The sequence below is a fragment of the Ambystoma mexicanum genome, chromosome 10 (assembly GCF_040938575.1).
Source record: "Ambystoma mexicanum isolate Mex_15411 chromosome 10, UKY_AmexF1_1, whole genome shotgun sequence".
In the NCBI taxonomy this organism is placed as follows: domain Eukaryota; kingdom Metazoa; phylum Chordata; class Amphibia; order Caudata; family Ambystomatidae; genus Ambystoma; species Ambystoma mexicanum.
In genome coordinates, this window is record NC_090932.1 from 647,740,810 (window position 1) to 647,759,555 (window position 18,746).

An 18,746-nucleotide genomic window follows, 5' to 3' on the forward strand; every position below is an offset into this window, starting at 1 on the left:
AGCATTCACGGCTCTTCCAACCAACTTTCACCAGAACAGTCGACGTTCCCCCTCACTTCCATACACCACATACGATTTCTTTGCTTGGTCCCAACACATCGATTGTGCTCCCTGTTCACTGTCAACACGCTGCACTTTCCTTGCCCTAGCAACCTCTGCCTTTCACCCAACAGTCATTGATCTTTCCACACACTTTCCAGATTCCCAATTCCTGCCCCACTCCTGCAGAATGTTCACCTCATGTTTCCTGTTGCCTCCCACTTGGTTTATCATGCCTACCTCCTTGAAATGCGATCCCTTTGAAGGGCCATCATCCATTTTGTTCAGCAGCATTTGGAAGATTTCTGGAACATCTTGTTGTTTAAAAGCTGTGAAAAGTGAAGACAGTCGGTAGTTATAAACGCGTTAGCATACCCTCCTCAGTTGTGTGGCTGCTCCACTCTTCAAGACACACTCCTTGCATTCCAGCTGATGACAGATTCTGCAGAAAGGTTTGACAAACCCGACAGCTAAACTTGCACATTCCACAAGAATCTGTTGTATGATTGTGCTGTGGATCATGTGCATAACCATGCACCACATGAGATAACATGCTATAACTATGGAGAGAGCTCAATTGTTTCAAAAAACGTTGTTGCAAAAAATACATGAACTCACACAGGTACAACATATTGAATCATAAAACAGTATGTCACCACTTTAGAAAGGATTGAGACACTGTAGGAATTGTGCTTGTGGTACTGAAGTGTGGCCGGTCCAGCCTGAAACCCTGAAGAAAGCGGGAGTTTAGGTACTTCAAGTGCTCGACTTGAAATAAGTGATCTGAACCTAGATGTAGGTTTTATATGACACTCTGGCATTCATTGAACTAGGCACCATCAAGACAACCACATCAACACTACCATAATACAACCAGTGTATGCGAGCGATTGTATACATACACCTGTAGGGCATCACTTCTAATGACTCTTGAAGGGTGAGGGCACAAGATATAAAGAATGGCAAGATACGAGCAGGATATTTAGATGGCTGACCAGTGTGTGGTGTCTGGCTCGGGGGCTGCAGGGACACCCAGCAAGACAGTTTGTGCCGCGCTCATGCGGCCTCCAGATAACAGGGGACACACCCTGTTTGGATCGGGATCACCCCGTCAGAGAAGTGGGCTGTGATCACTCAGCAAACAGTCCCTGGCTCTGTGGACACACGTGCCATGGGAAACACGCAGGCTGTGATCACATAGCGTCATCATGTAGGGAGACACTGATGCAGAGTTGCCACGCAGGGCTCTGCCATTGTTCAGGGCTCTGCAGGGCAGACCCTGTGCCTGCAAGATCGCGCTGGTGCAGTACTGAATGAACACATCAGGCAGAAGTCTGGCAGAATCAACTGACAAACGGGAAACCGTCCCTTTTATTGCCTCAATCACATGGTGCACGGACACGTGACACTGCATTAACCCTCAGCAAGGACTTGGTACTTCTTAAAGGGGAGCACACCACACAGTGCAAGCTGTCCAATGCCAACTCTTATAACCTTTTTTAAGCATGACTGCAGGGCCCATATGTATCATTAGCCCCACTTCTTGGTTGGAGAGCGGAAATCTTGGGTATTTTAGCTATAATCTCTGGAAACCATAATGGAGCAGGACTCACAATGATAGACTCATGGCCACTATTCACGCAATGTTCTACAGCCCTCGGGTGTGAAATGTAAAAACATCTAACCAAATGACAAGACGGGTTGATTTCCGAAGAAAAGCTAGACAAACCTGGCAAAAAAGGGTAGCAATGGCACCACAGTCAGGCTTCACTCAAGGGAGGAGGTAGGCTAGCAGTGAGGTACAATTAGTTTCAAGAGAATACACACTGCTGTACTGAAATATATACACTATATTACAACATTACACATAGGGTAACAATTTTCAAATATGTAATTTGAGTTAAACATAATACATGGTAAAACAAAGTAGGGTGTGTTAGGGAGAATTCTCATAAATGGTTAATTTCCCTTACCTACTGAGGCCCCCAGCAGCTTTGCTGGATTTCTAGGGTTTATTTTTTTCCACCTGGTAAGAGTGTGAGCCTTTTTCCCACTCTTACATGTGTTTTGTTATGTGTGTTTTCACTCTTTGTGTGATCTTGGGCACTGGAGCCTCACCTACTCCAGAGCACCACTTTTTTGTATGCGTTACACAGCACCTTCCGTGCAGTGACACAGGGTTGTCTTTGAGACTTCCCAACGACTCAATTTTTCTGAGGCTGACTACTGTCCCCCAGAAACAGGTAAAGTTGCCATTAACTTTATATAGTCACTGTCATGCACCGAAGGAAGGTCAGGCACACCGCTTTACATAACACTCATACCCCCGGGGACTCCCTGACACATAACACAGCTAGACTCCCCAAGCCACAGTCAGCCCTTCACATGGTCACGCTACCTGTGGTGCGAGGGAAGCGTCACCAGCTTCAAGGCTCTGTCAGAGGGCGATATTATTTGTTCCCTCGTTTCCAGTGGCAACTGCCATGGAGATTGCGAGCGGGCTGGAGCAGGAGCAGTCGGCAGCAACCACTTCCCGGTTCCGGGCCGAATTCACGGTCACATGCCTTGAGCTCTGCTCACGTGATCAGGAGTCGGCAGAGATAAAAGCGGCGTACTTTGAACCACTCGCCGCTTCACAGCTGTTTCACAACACTGTTTGGCGTTTTCGATTCACATTGGATTCATTTGGATACAGACCTCAAGCCTACGGATTACGGACTGGTTATTCTTGCTCCTTGGATTTGTGGTTTTGGTATCTGCTCGGATTTATGGACCTTTGGATTGTTGGCTAACGTTTAACGGATTGTTTGGATTACCCTTCTCTGCTTCGTCAAGTGTTCTACGGTCTTCAAGGTTCCTTGAACTGCTACGGTGCCTTAAGCCCAAGTACCACAGTGATACATCCAAGAATCATCAGGTGTGTAGCCAGCGCTGAGTTCTGGCGCCTGGCTTTAAGGATTGCTGATGCTTCCCTGCACCACAGCCTCAGAGTTCCTGGCGATTGTCAGTCACCCTTGGGTAAGCCCTTTTTCAATAACAGTTACATTGTTGGCAGTACTGTGCTTGTTTGTGCTAATACCTGAATTCATTCCACAGCTCTGGGGTCCTCGGCGGCGTCTGGTCCTGCGAAACAACAACCACCTGTGGCCTCAAGGCTCGCATAGGGAGTAGTTTTTTTCTCTCTGTGTGGAACTTGGGGACAGAGGCCCATATATTCTTCACGACGTGTCAAGTCAAGACAGTCACTTTAAACTGCAGACCCAGTACACCCCATCTTACATGGAGTAATGGAAAGGGTTAATTCTTATCCCTTTTTGTCTGTGCCTCTTGGAGCCTTGTTTCGCTCCCTTAACTTTAAGACTTGGCTGGTGGCAGTGGTATCTACCCTCACTTTTCTACTGCGATTATATTATATAAACGTGGTGGCGTTGTAGGCTATAATATTGGCCTCGAACATAAACCCGCTTGACCAAATATATTTTATTTTGGTTCCGACTGGGTTTATTCGCCATTTCTTTTTGTTAAAGTCTTTCTCGTGTTTTTCTCTGCGCGCCAAACCGGGGATGATTCCTTTGTTCGCTGTCTTTTCGCGAGCTTCTACATAGAAGTCCTCCTTAAGGCGCCTGATAGTCTAGGTAGGCAGGATGTGAGGGAGGGATCTTTGGACCCCTGTCATGGGTTGTCTTAGTAACTCAGGTCACACTCTGGTCTGATTGGCTAAGGGGACTGGCCTTGCCAGGCCAGCCACCCTGCTGTGTGATTGACAGCCAGGCTGTATGAATGGGGGAAAACAGCATAAAAAACAGGTCTCTGGGACTGGAAGAGCTGAGTCGCCACTGGAACGAACGAACCAATGAGGAACTAGAAGACGAGGACCCCTACAACGACTAAACCACCCAGTGAAGCCCTGCTGCCGGTCCGAATCTCCAAATCCGATGACAGATAAGATCCTCCGGGAAACTTCTTCCCTTGAGTTGGTGGGACCAACCAGTTCGCCCAAACTACAAGCCAGAACCCCTCCTCTGGTCGAATTGGCTTTACAGGGCCACAGTGGGCCGGATAGCCAAGAACGTCGGACCGTGCTTGGGTTTTAAGGAGCGCACCTTTTATTCGTTGTTTTGCTCTGCTGCTGGATTTTTCCCTGGGTGGCGCAGGACCCTCCAGTCTTCCTACTTCGTGTCTGTTCGACAGTCGCTTCAGGAACCGTGAGCCTGCAGGAAACACCAGGAACGTCCGCCTCAGCTACAGCTCTCTCTCCGTTTTAAGGTACTGTGCAATTCTGGTTGTGCGTTTCGCTCAGCCGCGGTGAAAGTGTTTGAAATCTTTCTCCAATCCGAGGGCTTGTCCTTCTCTTCTCTTTGAACTAACTTTTTTATCAACCAACCTCGCCCGGAATCTGTGCCACAAGCTTTGCCGCGAACTACACTGAACCATCTTATCTTGAGCAAAATAATTTTGAACCATTGACATTGGCTCTAAGCCTTTTCTATCTGTTTTTAACCTTGTAGTCCCTCTTGTTCAATTGCCCTGATTACTTACCTGTTGGTGATGCCTAATTTCTAATAACTTTGTCTTTCCCTCCCTTTTAAATTGTTGGAGTGCCATTTTGCTCCCACTTCATTTTGTGAGATTAACTTGTCTGAAATTTAAGGGAAGTGGTGTGGTGTATTTATGATTGTGATTTTTGACTTGCTTAGAATAGTGAAATGTTATACAACTGTTGAGTAAATAAATATATATTATTTTACTTAGAAACCTTGAGTCAGTGTTTGCCTGAATCATGGTAATTGCTATCCTTTGTGTAGCTATTTGTACTGCTCACTTACTCTTGAGATAAGTCTGGCTGCTCCGCTACTGCTACCACTATAACTATGTAGTACAGGCTTGTACCAAAGGTGAAATTGTACAGTCACTTGTAGTCTTTATTGTGTGTATTGTTCCCAAAGGGTACTGCATATAATTCTGCCTAACAGAGGGTAAACTGAGACTGCTCCCACTACTTACTTTGCCTTATAGCACACTCAGTACTTATAAGGCTAAGAGGTGGAAAGAAAAAGTGAACTCTTGACAGTGATACAAATACATGTATACAGCCATGATCAGGACCCAAAATGCCAGCACACAAAGAGTCACGGTAATTCCCCACAACCTCTAACATATAGTAAGTATTATTGTATATTGTTAGGGAGGTTGCTGCACAACCCTCTGGTGGGGGCTGTGTAACCATATAATCTAATGGTGAAACAATGCGGCTCCCAAAAGGAAACACCAAAGTCGCTTATAGAAAGCGTAGCAGGGATGTCAGGCTTAACTTCAGGAGGGAAGTAGGCTAGCAGAGAGGTACAATCATTCTCAATAATCAACCATAAAATACACTACAATGGTATAATAAAAAATACACACTTTAATTACAAGGTCACACAAATACCTCACCTCAAACGCCTAAATATCAGGAGAATCAGGCACCTCCTTTCTAGAGCCCCAAGCTGCACTTCACTGATGAGGCCCAATTAGGCTGAAACATGTCTGTGGATCCTTGTGAAGGGATGTGACCTAGCAGTTCGGGCTGGAATGCATATGGTCTTTCCCCTTTCTGTAATGGCTTGGCAGGCAAAGAACAATGGTTTGGAGAGTTGCCCTGAGAAACTGCCAGAGGTTTAAGATAAATTCTAAACCTTCCAGCCATCACCTCTTTGTTTTACGTTGTCACCTCCTTACTTTCAACACTGCAAAGCATCTCTTAACCACTCTTGTCTTCTCTAAACTGGACTACTGTGCCAGCATCCTCTTTGGTCTCCCCAACTACGCTTTCTGTTCTTTCAACAAGATCATTAACTTCACAACCAGGACTTTCTTTGAACTCCCTCACTTAACACCTACTTCCTCTTACTGTCCCCATGCTGGATGGCTGATAATGCCCAACAGGGCCAGATGTAAATGTTTTCTCCTGGTTCACAAATGTATCCACAGTAAGGCAGCACCATATCTATCCTCCTCTATCATCTCTACAAGCCTTATCCTAATCTCCGCTCTACCTCCTCGACTACTCTTGTGGCATTTTGCCCTCCCTGTACTTCTTCTCACTTCTGCTATTTCTCTCTTCTTGCTCCACCTGCATGGAATTCCCTTAACCCGGCCATTTGAGAAATAGTCTAAACCAATGTGTTCAAAACCAAACTGAAAGCCTACCTACCGGAGTGCGTCAGAGTATTGGAAATCTTCGAGGTGCTAGTGTTACATTGTTGCGCTGTGCTTGTACTTTGTGAAACACTGTTAGATCGCTTCCAACGAGGTGGCAGTCCCATTTCCACATCAATTACTGTCACAACAGCTGCTACTTAACAACATAGCAGGAGCGGAACAACGCAGATTGTGTCAGATTGTTTGATGGGTGGCCGGGTCCGTCAACACTCACTCTCCATTTTATCCCTTCAGCTCCTGATGCCTGCAACAGTGACATACAGACTCACACGTTGGTAAGTCACTTCCCGTTGCTTACACCATTCGTGACAGTGAGGTCTCTAACGCCCGTTTTTTGACATTTTATGGGAGTGTTCCTCTCTCCGGATGGGACGCTCTGGAGACATTTATTTGGATTTCTCTTCCAAAAGAATTACAATAACAGTTTCATTCATACCGTTCTGCAAGACTGTTTGGAAGCCGCACATAGGACTTGTTATATCGAGAGTGGCTGTGGCTGTACTGTTTCTGAGCTGCCGGTAATCGTCCATGGTGCTTGGGCATAGTAGCACCTATTTACAATCATTGAAAGGAGTTGTTCGTAAGTAGAACTCTGGGTTCATTCTACAGAGAGGGATGGTGAGCAGACCGCCTGACAGCTTGCTGTATCCTTGCATCATGTTTCTGGCAGAACAAAACTCATTGGGGGTCATTCCGAGGTTGCTTTTAGCAGGAGTTAAGTACGGGACCCACAAAGGTACTTCGGAGGTAATTACGGTACCGTAATTTACGGTGCCGTAATTACCTTCTTCCCCATTCCCATTGAGCCCTATGGGGCAGAAATGGGAATGGGGAAGGGCAAAAGGTGAATGGGGAATTACCGGCCCCTCCAACCCTGGAATGGACCGGTAATTACTCCATTCACCATGCCGGATTTGGGACGGTTTCGGAAGCAAACATGGAGCTAATTACTCCATGGTTAGCTCCAAACCCGGAATGAGGCCCATTTAGTTTTAATTAAAGGTGTCACTTGTAAACAGTACTGTATGCTCATTCACGGAGAGTGACTTTGGGCGGACTTCCTTTTACCTCTTTGTGTCCATGCACGACAACCTTGGCAGATCAGAAATCATCTATCCCAATTGGAAAATAGTCCTTTGCAGTTATCATCTTGGGCTTATTCAAGAGAGAGTTGCTGCGAGCGGACTGCCTGGGAGCTTTCTATAACTGTACATTTTGCGTTTGGCATAGCAGAATTCATGTACCATCATAGGAGTCGCGTGAAAATAGTATTTGGCACTCATGCACAGAGAGTGACTGTGGGCTGACTGCCTTTGAGCTCTCTGTGGTTTAAATAAAAAAAGGTTTTATGCGGTCACTGGCAGAACAGAACTTACTAACCCTCTTTGAAAGGAGGCGTTTGTAACTAGCATTTTTGGGCCTATCTTGTGGGGAGTGACTGTGGGCAGATTGTCTTTGAGCTCTTCGGGTGGTTCTGATTTCTTGCAGTCCAATAGCTCTGAGGCTGCAGCTCGGGGTTTCTCTCATTGGCCTCTGTAGCGCTTAATTAGACTGACCACATTATTAGTGCTCTCATGCTCACCATGCGGGTATGCGCAGTGGGAGATCTACTTCTTGAAATCTGGGCCTTATGGAAGCGCAACCTATTGAAGATTCTCTGCAAAGGGCTTTCTCTGATGCCACACAACAATCAATTTGTTTGGATACACCTTTTAACTCATATGGCACTACTCTGTCAATGTATGCTGATGCAGAGGTACCCATACATTGTGTGGCCTCTAATTTAATCTCAGACATTTCTATTTTGGCTCCAGTTGTATGTTCGGAATTTGCAAAAAGAAACCGTCTTTCCCTGGGTGGTCCTAATGTAGCGCCAATCCATGGATTTCCATCCTGTACACAATGTAAGGACGAGGTGATATTGTATAATTCTGCTTCACTCACTCCACTAGTAAACCGGCATTAGGAAGACAAATCAGCTATTGTCTACCACGGCTCACTTCCTCTGGGGGACGCTCTCTCTTTTTTCAACCAACCAGGGCCATAAAGATTACTCTGTTAATTCCCAGCGTCAGATTTAAGTTCTTCGCACATCAAGAACAGGCACATGGTGTCATCCCCGGACCTAAAGATCCAGGAGGAACTGATAGTTGATGCTTTCTCTTTCCCTGTTCTGAATCGTATTTTGGATACCATGCACCGGGGTCACGCAATGAACATGTATGAACTCAGAGAAGTTTGAACTCGGGTGAAAGAATTACTGGGGAAAATTAATTTTCTGGAAGGTTTTATCATGGCATTGAATGGCAGAGACCATGCTCTGGACATCGCTGACTTCATAACTCATGAAAAGCTTGAGCTCCTAGCAGTCACGGAAACCTCGCTAAATGCTGCCTCCGGCCTATCGCTGGCCCTTGCTATATCTAATGAATATAATATTATTAGATGCGACAGAAACACCAATCAGACGAAGGGAGGCGGACTCGCCCTCATATTCAGAAATACCTTTGACATTAGAGTCATTCAGGACGTTCAAATCCCCTCTGCTGAATCCCTGTCCATCAAATTACCTTTATCACCTAACCACACAGCAACAATGCACCTTATCTACCGACCACCAGCACCCATTTCTTCTTTTATAGAGGATATTGTATCAATCATAACCACTGACACTAAACCTAATTCACAAAGTATCCTACTCAGGGATTTTAATCTTGGTTTTAACGACCCTAAGAATACTAACGCCCATGATCTAGCCAACACATTATCTGACTTGGGTCACACCCACATTATTCATGAGCCTACACATATCAAAGGAAGAACACTGGACTGGCTCACTCACCTCAACTGCTCTATTGATCTCTTATCTAATGATCCTTGTATCTGGTCGGATCATCATAAAATAACCTTTTCCATCAAAGCCAACACACAACACCCAGCCCCTATCAATCGCTCCAGCTACCAGCACGAGAAACAAGAAAGACATTACACCTGATAAACTCCTACCGTTATTACTCCCCCTTCTGAAAAACATTGACTCTGATTCCGACCCCACAGTCTTATTGGATATCTACAATCAGGCAATTCTCAAAGCACTGAACACCATCGCCCCCCTAAAATTGCAGAAATCTAAACCACAACGTCACCTGAATACATGGTTCACGCTGCAGCTAAGAGAACTACGTAAAACTAAGAGAACTGTGGAAGCACATTGGAAAAAGTGCCCTACAGAAACCAATAAGAATGAGCTAACCCTAGCATCCACTAGTTACAAAGAAGCCACCCTACTTGCTAAAAAAGACACCTACAACAAAAGGATTACGCAAGCGGAATCCAACACAAAAGAACTTTTCAAGATTCTAAAAGAATTAGAATCCCCTATTGCCCCTATTGACAAATGTGTTACAGACGCACTATGGTGCAGTAACATTCAGAAGGCCCTATTAGACAAAATAACTTGCCTACAATCTAAAATCAATGCGAAAAAATCCCTGCTACTCGCTGATCCTGACTACAAACAACTTCCTAAGAAGTCACCTACCTTTAAGTCAACTTGTAAGCCATTCAGTTTCTCACCCCTCTCAATTTGGGAAGTAGAAAACATCATTAGGAAACTTAAACCATAAAATTGCCAAGGTGATGCCTGCCCTGCCCCGATCATCAAAGCAGCAGCACATGACCTGGCACCATTTATTACGAACCTCATCAATGCCTCCTTCAAATCCGGAGTAGTGCCTGATAACTTAAAAGACGCTTGGGTCATTACTCTACTCAAAAAACCTACTCTGGACCCATTATAGGCCCATAACAACTGTACCTTTCCTATTAAAAATACTGGATAGAGCAGCTTATCTGCACATACAGGCTTATCTAGAATCGAACAATCTCCTGGGACTAAGGCAATCCGGCTTCCGACCCAGACACGGCACGGAAACTGCATTAATAGATCTCACTACCCAGATCCAAATCCTAAAAGACAACGGTAAACTAGCACTCCTCTTACTGCTTGACCTGTCAGCAGCTTTTGATTTGGTCAACCACCAAACACTCTGTCACCACTTGAAAACTGCAGCACACTTTTCAGACGCAGCCACTGCCTGGATAAGTTCCTTACTGGCGAACAGAACCATGAGGGTCTTCTCTCCCACTAATTCAGCTGAACCCTCACCAGTACCTTGTGGAGTCCCGCAAGGCTCTTGCGTGTCCCAGACGCTCTATAATGTATTTACAATGCCCCTCTTCGATATCCTTGACTATCTGGGTGTCACGAATACCAATTATGCGGACGACACCCAGATACTCATTCCTATCTCGGGTGACTACGAAACAGACAGCAAAACCCTCAATGAAATATACTCAGTAATACAAGCATGGATGGCACATCATGGACTTTGTCTCAACGACGAAAAAACTGAGTTGATCCTCCTTGGTACTCACGCCAAACTAAAAAATCTAAACTCTGCTTTCAAATCTTTCACTATAGATGGTAATCTTATCACTGTCTCAAACAACACAAAAACCCTAGGCATCTACATTGATGCCACCTTATCCTTCTCCAAACAAACCAATGCAGTAGCATCATCAGCCACGTACACCGGCAAATTGATCACTGCATGTAGGCCGTTCATCTCCACACCCAATTGATTACTCTTGCTAGAGCATTAGTCTTGTCCAAAATAGACTATTGTAATGCCCTTTATTTAGGCACTAGCCACAAAAATATCAACAAACTACAAGTAATTCAAAATAATGCCATCAGGGCAGCCTTCAACATCCCTAAAAAGTCACATATTTCTGAGACTAGACGTAATCTACACTGGCTCCCAGTAGAGCATAGAATATCCCTCAAAGCTTTGGCCCTCACACATAAAGCCAGGGCCAACCTTGCACCAGCCTACCTCACCAACCAACTTACACCACATACATCATCAAGACCACTCAGAGCAGCTCAAGTAAACACTATGTCCATACCGAGATTCAAACTCCATAACTCGGGTGGAGCTAGCTTCCCTTTACAAGCATCGAAATTATGGAACACACTGCCCGCGCTCCTTAGGTCCGAACCCTCCTTTAACCTATTCAAACGTAACGCGAAGCGCTGGCTTCACAACAGGGACACAATGACAGCCTAAACTTCCCAGATCCTTGAACGACTGACTGCCTACTGTACATATTGTAAAGAATTTATATTAGACTATATTTTATCGGCAGCCTCCACTGCCAGCCACATGAAGATTGCAACATGTATATATGTATCTGTAATACTAATGTATGTACCTATCTGTAACCGTAACGTAACCTTTATTTACTGCACTCAAATGTAACTGTAACCAGATCTAACTTACGCGCACGTATGCCCCTGGGCCTTGCTGCGCTTTATAAATAAAATAAATACAAATACGAATGTCCCACTGACACTTGATCATACCCCTTTACTGAATGGTGTGTGTAAAGTCTCTGCAGCCACTCAAACTATGGCTTCTGGTCCCCAAAATAACAATTGGGAAGGGCCACCCAGGGGCGTGGCTGTGACAGTTTACTCTGTAGCAGCCATCTCTTCTGTTGGGGGAATTGTTGATTCAGAGACTGAACCTGTTCATCTGACACCTCCAGTTGCAAAAGAGGATTCTGTTTCTGAGCCCATGAGTGGGGAAAGCTTACGCATTCCGGCTATGGTTGGGCAGAAAAGAAGAAGGAAAATCAAGCCGCCCTCCCAATCTAAACGGGTCTCCTTTAAAAGCAATAAAGGCTCATTAAAGTTTTTGAGATCTTTGAAGGTCCAGATTTAAGTCTTTTCGGAGGATGAGGACCCTACCTGGGGCAAGTCGAGTGACCACCGGAACGAGAATGGTGTATCTGAAAAGGGTCTGCGAAAAAGTGGGCACTCTAAATTATCTGAGGGCCCTTGCCCTTCTGTCCCAGCGACAGTGAACATGAAGTCGCTGATTACCGCCTACCTTAAACCTAGGTTACTGGATGCCAAGGGGGACGAATCTAACATCTCCTCTCTATCCACATATTCTCATGCCTCAGACGATTTTGAAACTGATACTCGCCAAGAGGAAGCCTTGGCGCTTGTTTTGCCACTGAGGGTTTTAAGTGGGGGTAGCCAAGAGGCTTTGGTGCTCCTCACCGATCCTTGTCATGTTCCAACTAACCTTGCTCGGACAGTTTGTCCATTCTTGCCTCATGTGAAGCCAACCTCTGCTTCGGATATGGTGCCTTCTGATTTTTTGACTTTGGAGGAGAGAAGGACGTTTTTGCTTCCAGGAGCTGGGTTGGGTGGTCGGCTGCCATTGCCGACAGACCCCACCTCTTACGGGACAAATGGGGGGGTCAACTTTTTGACTCCCAGTATGCTGCAAGGCCACTGAGGCAGTGTCGGGGTTACTGTCTGCCTCCCAACCAGTTCCCTCTAAGCTATGTCCGTTTGAGCAAAGCTTTAAGGTTAAGCACCTCTATCCCTTAAACAGACAATATATTTCGGCCTTGTTTAGCCAAATACCTAGCCTTCAATACTTGACATCGAAAGACATTGCAAGAATTTTCTTTACAGATTTTCGTCGAGTTGACATGGTCAAATTTGGGTTCTACTCAAAATCAGTTTACAACCTGGTAATGGTCGAAGGGGAATGTTTGTGTAAAATGGGTTATCTGCTTTCAAGGTTCTGCCCAGATGAGGTGTCGCCAAAGCTTAATTTAGCTGGTGAGGAAGGTCACAATTTGCATGAACCCTTAAAGATTAATGTTCAAGCAAATGGTGGGCCAGTGGGTAACAAGGGCCCGCAAGACCCGAACAAGCGCCAGGTAACCGATGACTGGTCCCATATTATTAATTCCTTACATCAACATAATTATGTAAAAATTAATTCTGGCTGACCCTCCCCAATTAGACTTTTTTCAAGAAACACATGCTGGTTTGCGCACCTGAGCACAAACATGTCACTTAGTACTCAGGCACTATCTGCATACTGGAATCACTCATGCTAGATGTTCCCCTGCTAGGTGGCTTTACGGTCATACATGAGCCGGCAAGGAAAGGCACCAAGGGTCGCCACATGGAGGCCTACATTGTGCCTGGCGTGTCTCTCCAAACACTAATGTTGTGGATATACAAGTAGGCTGCTCTGATAAACTGGGTTGTAAGATTGGCTTGACTCTCTCTCGCATAATAATGACATATAAATTCTTTTAAATGTTTATTTTAACCCAGAAACAGTTGTTTTAACTTGCAGCAGTCACTAATGTGTTTGAAGATCATGTTCTTTTACCTAATGTGGGTTTTATTGTACTGGGCGATTTTAGTGTTTAGATGCAAGCTGGTATGAAGTGGGGGCGTCTCACCGTTTTACCCAACTTGCTAGACTTTGCGGACAATCTATTCGGGACTGCTTCAAGCTTTTTGATTTAGTTCTACTGAATGGCAAGCTGGGGGAGGATATAACACCAAGATATAACTGGGTGAGTGGTCTGCTTGGATCCAACCTTGATTTTGCATTTAGATCCTTTGCATCCCTGCTTCCGTTTCATAGTTTTTGCGTTAAGTCGGACGGAGCAAGTGACCTTGCCCGGCTTAGTCTTAGCTTTGGGTGCATTGATAGGCCAGGGTGGGATCAGCTGTCTGATACCTTACGAGTAAATCCCTGGAACCACGCAATGAGGTGGGTTCCCAAGTACGTTTTTAGATTCAATGCTTGTGTTGAACAGGATTTATTCCAGAATGTATTTACTGACATGTGCCCTCGGTCATTTCCCCATTATCTCCATTCCAAACTACTCACTGTGAACGGACCAGGACCCTTTAGACATGGGCCTAATATAGCGGTCTGTGACAAGAAGAGAGAGAGAGTTACGTGGTAGCATTAGGGCAATTATTAAAGCTGGTATCGATGTCCAACGTAAACTCAGCAAATGTAAATCTACCTACCGTAATTGGATAAGGGGTCATCGAGCTCTCTTGCTTTAATTTGACGCTGAAATGATGCTCAGAGCTTTGTCATCTTCGAGGCGGCTACCTTCTTGAGCTTGATTCGAGGTGGGGCTCAGCAACTTTTACTGCAACATCACCCCATCTCTGGTCTGGGAGGAGTTTTTCACTGAGTTGCATGCCTTAGATGGTCCTCCAGAGGTAGGTTTGACTACCAAGAGCGTCAAACATTGGAGGCCTAAATTGTGGCCCATGCTGAACATCGATCTAGAAGGTATTCATCTGGCTATTAGAAAGGCTAGGTCTTCCAATTCCCCTGGGCCAGATGGCATCAGTACCTTAACTCTTAAATCTGAGCCCCTATTATGGGCCAGTGTCCTGCTGCAGCTGTACCGTAACGTGATACGAGGGAATGTTTCCCCAGACATGTGGAAAGGAGCCCGCGATTGTTGTTATTTATGAAAAGGAGGACAGGTCCAACCCAGGTAATTATCATCCTTTTTCTCTTCTGGATTCCTCATACACCATTTTTACAGGGTTTTTACTCTGTGCATTGTAGAAATGGGCGAGCTCTGCTAACATGCTGGACTGTAGCCAGTCCGGCTTTCGCAAGGAAACTAACACAGCCCCTTTAATGGATTCATTCTCCAATTACTAAAAAAATCAGGCTTTTCAGAATAACGCACTATCAACCTTGCCTTCCTTGATATTAAAAAAAGTGTTTGACTGTGTCAATAGCAAAAAGCTGTGGGGAATGCTCAGGATGTGGGGTTGCCTAGAGGACCTTATATTGCTGCTGGAATTCTTGCATCAGGACCTCAGGACTAAGGTCAGACTTGATAAACAGAGCTGCTACTCAGGTTGGATAGCTGTTGAACACTGTCTAAGGCAGGGATGGGTCCTTGTCCCCTTTCTTTTTAATTTGTACCTTCTGGGAATCAGAGACGCATTAGAAGGTGCAGGGGTGAATCACCCGAGACAGGGGCATCTTGTTATACAGTATCTCCTGTACGCTGACGACCTAGCTCTAGCTGATTATACACTCATAGGGCTACAGAGGTCACTGCTGAGAGCCCATAAGTTCTTTAAAGAACTGGGTCTGGAAATCAGCGTGCCTAAATCCAAAATCTTTATTCTGAATCATAAAAAAGTGGCCCTGGGAGATCTAACTTTATATGGCATATTCAGGGGGAAAGGCTTCAGGTTATTTCAGAGTTTAAATATTTAGGAGTTATCATTGTCTCTAAACGATCTAGGCTAATGGAGTATAACAGTATGAGACTGAACACGATAGCAGCAACCAGTCAATTACGCATATTGGACAGGAAGTATGGGCGTTTTTCTCTGATTCCCATACTGAAACTCTATAATGAAGTGATAGTCCCTAGATTAACCTACAGGGCAGGAACTAAAGAGGCCAGAATAGATTGGGAGAAGGATGAGGCATTTCTTTGGAAACTTACGTTAATCCTTCCAGGTGGAACTCTACTCGTTGCAATAAGGCATATTCTGGGCATTTCTTCATTGAGGTCCAAGGTGGAATGGAAAAGTATCTTGCTCGTCCGCTGTATTCTGTTCCCCCCGGCAGCAACTGAGTTCAAGGATCTTAACCTCTTGTTTACACAGGGAAACTGTGTTGTATTCGAACAGTGGGTGAACAATGTTTTCCTCTTGCTTGTTAACAAACCAATCGAAGAGTTAGAGTATAATCCAAATAAGGTCAAGAAGGTCCAATTTGAGGTGGACTGGATTAGTAACAGCGAAGCTGGTGGGTTATAAGATATTTGATCATTTTACTATGGACATCAAATCATACAATGACCCACAGCAATGTCTGATTAGACATGCCTCCCCCTTTCTCAGAAAGTTCTGGTTGGGTATTAAATTGAACTCGTTTTTAACCAATGATGTGATAGGGAGTCAATCTGGCCTGTCACGAGCTGAACGTATGTGCTGTTGCTGCAGGGTGGAAGTCGAAACCCTGAAACATCTATTTGTCGACTGTAAAACTCTGTCGGGGCTCCGTGAGGAGAGTTTTAATGGTTACTATAGTACTCGCCCGTTTTTATCTTGGCATTATCTATGGTACAATGTGTTGAATGAGCCAAACGATAGATTGTTAATCAACGCCCTACATTTCTTGAAGCTGCTTTTATCTTTGTATGATGTTTCATTGATTTAGCTGTTTTTCTTATGTGCTGACTTGTTTTGAATGTGTGTACAGTTTTCTATTTTAACTAAATCACACAATAAATAAAATAAAAAATAAAAGCCTACCTCCTTGCCTCTGAGTTACCCTTTTAAACTAGCTCCCATCTACCTTCAAGCTAACATATTTCCCTCTCCACTAAGATTCCTCTCTCAATCACTTTCTCTGCATCCACTCTAGCACTTAATCCATCATGGTCACATCCCTAACACAGCTGGCCACACCGCCTCCCTGCACTTAAAAATGTCTAATTTTGTCCTTAATCTATGAATGTCCACACATGTATTGTCCTTGGTGACTACTCCATTTACTTCCCTCCGCAACTTGGCCAGAATGTCACTCAACATCACCCCACTGTAAGAAGCTAACTGCTTCCCCGTCAAATCTGATATCTTATCTATTGAATGTTCTTTTACAATCAAAAGAGCATTGTTCTTCCTGTATACAAATATGTATATAATAAATGTTTTAGGAACAATAAGTACTCAGCTGAAACGTAACACACAGCAGAGCATAGAGTAGCTCTAAAAAGCAATATATGGCCAGCTAAGGCCTTACTTACTCTTTATCCTAAAATTCCAGCCTCACACCTGATGGAAGACACGCTAAATATAGTCTTTTAAAGGTGACTAAAGAGCAGACGTCTAGACAATAAACCATACAAGAGTACCATCTTATTATTCAGTCACAGGTTTCCTACTACACTCTAGAAAAATACAACATCTAATACATCTGTATATAACACAATGAAAAAACATAGAGGCAGTAAACAGGCGTACAGAATATTGACAGAGTCAGGCGTGCAAGCAAAGTCCAGGCTATAGTTTAAGTTTTAAATTCCTAGGCCCACAGGAGCATATTAGACATCAAGAAGGGAAACAAAACTAACAGACAAACAGTAATACAATGTATACTCTGAGGCAGGAGTCTAATGCATAGATTTACAAATGCCTAATAAATCAGAGGTAGACACCAACATTCTGGAGCCTGATGGAGAACTCCAGGAGTCCTAGGGGGGACGCAGATACATGCCACTGTTCAAGTAAGTACTTCACAGTATCATTTGTAATTTCGTAAATGTGTCCCTTTAGAAACCAAAAGAACCAAGTCTGTGTAGACTGACATGTGGGTGTGATGAAAGAGATCAAAGAAACCGCCCCAGAACATACCGGAGAAGACCCCAGTAATAGATCCACAACCACATTCCAGACCCAGCAGGCCCAGGGCAGAATGCAGCAAATCAGAACAAACCCTCAATGCAAGTCAATGGGGAACCGGGGTTGAAGTCCACCTGCAGATATCTTCTTAAAGGGCCACATGGTACCCTGATGGTGACTATCAAGAACCACCCATGAACCCAGGAGCTTGAGGTGAGTACTTATAGTATTAGTTCCTGAAAACACAATTCCAGGAAAGCAGAGCACCTGGTAAAGACTTCTTTGTACAGGGCAAAATGAAAGATCCCGACACCTAGGGACTTGAACCATGAGCCAACAACAATCCTGATGGCCAAAAAGAAGAACACTCATCCTTCACAGGAGTAGGACCTATCCCCAGAAGTATATTCATTGAGCTAGGTGGATCCAGGATAACAGAGGAATCTTCACACATCATACCTTGGTGGCTCAGCAAGCAAACATGGATGGCACATCAGCAGAATTGACACATGAAGAAGGAAAACCCTGGATATCCCAGGGAAGTAGATTTGGTGAGGTGTTGGCGTCCCAACACCCTTTCTGGCTGTGGCAGCTTCCAGCACCAAGGGAGGAGGCTGTGGAGCTAAACGGCTGTAAACTGTGGTAAAACAGACCAGAAGTCACAAGAGGGAAGGCCTAGTCCAAGCAGATCAGTGGACCAGCAACCAGATGAGAAAGACCCAGGAAGCATGCCCAGCACCCGAAAATGTAAACAGTAGAAGAGCCAAGAAACACCAGACCCACCCTTAAGGCCAGACTGGGTCTCAAAATCAGCTACAACTGAGTGTAGGAACAGGATTTAACCTACATCTAGCTTCAATTACAATGACTGGCCTCTGCCTACCCACCAATTAATCCCATTAAAGGATTTAAAACAAAATATTTTGGCAGCCATTTAATCAGGTTGGCCCCAGAATTCACCAAACACCCATGTCCACCCAAACAGGAAAGGAAGTGTAGTGGCCTGCCCAGGAACTGGTCTGGCCAGTTGAAACCACAATAGAGGGTGCCCACATCTGCACAACTGCTATTTCAGGAAGCCTCTAAAACAAAATGCCTGAGAATGGGAACTAAATAGGGAGTAGTTTCTTACCTGTAACTCCATTTCACCAGCATTGGTATCTTTCATGGATTTATATGATGTGAATATTTCCCGTCAGGCTGGGAAACCTTG

The 18,746-nt window shown here is 44.7% G+C and overlaps 1 protein-coding gene across 6 annotated transcripts in view; it reads right to left on the reverse strand.

Annotated features, from left to right (window-relative positions):
• LOC138491615 (ubiquitin carboxyl-terminal hydrolase 48-like) overlaps positions 1 to 18,746 on the reverse strand; it is a 1,427,336-nt gene that overhangs the window by 923,563 nt on the left and 485,027 nt on the right. For all 6 annotated transcript variants that reach the window (XM_069618241.1, XM_069618240.1, XM_069618239.1 and 3 more), the window contains one exon: positions 280 to 368. In XM_069618241.1, the coding sequence (XP_069474342.1) occupies positions 280 to 368 (89 nt within the window). The remainder of the gene's footprint in view (positions 1 to 279; positions 369 to 18,746) is intronic.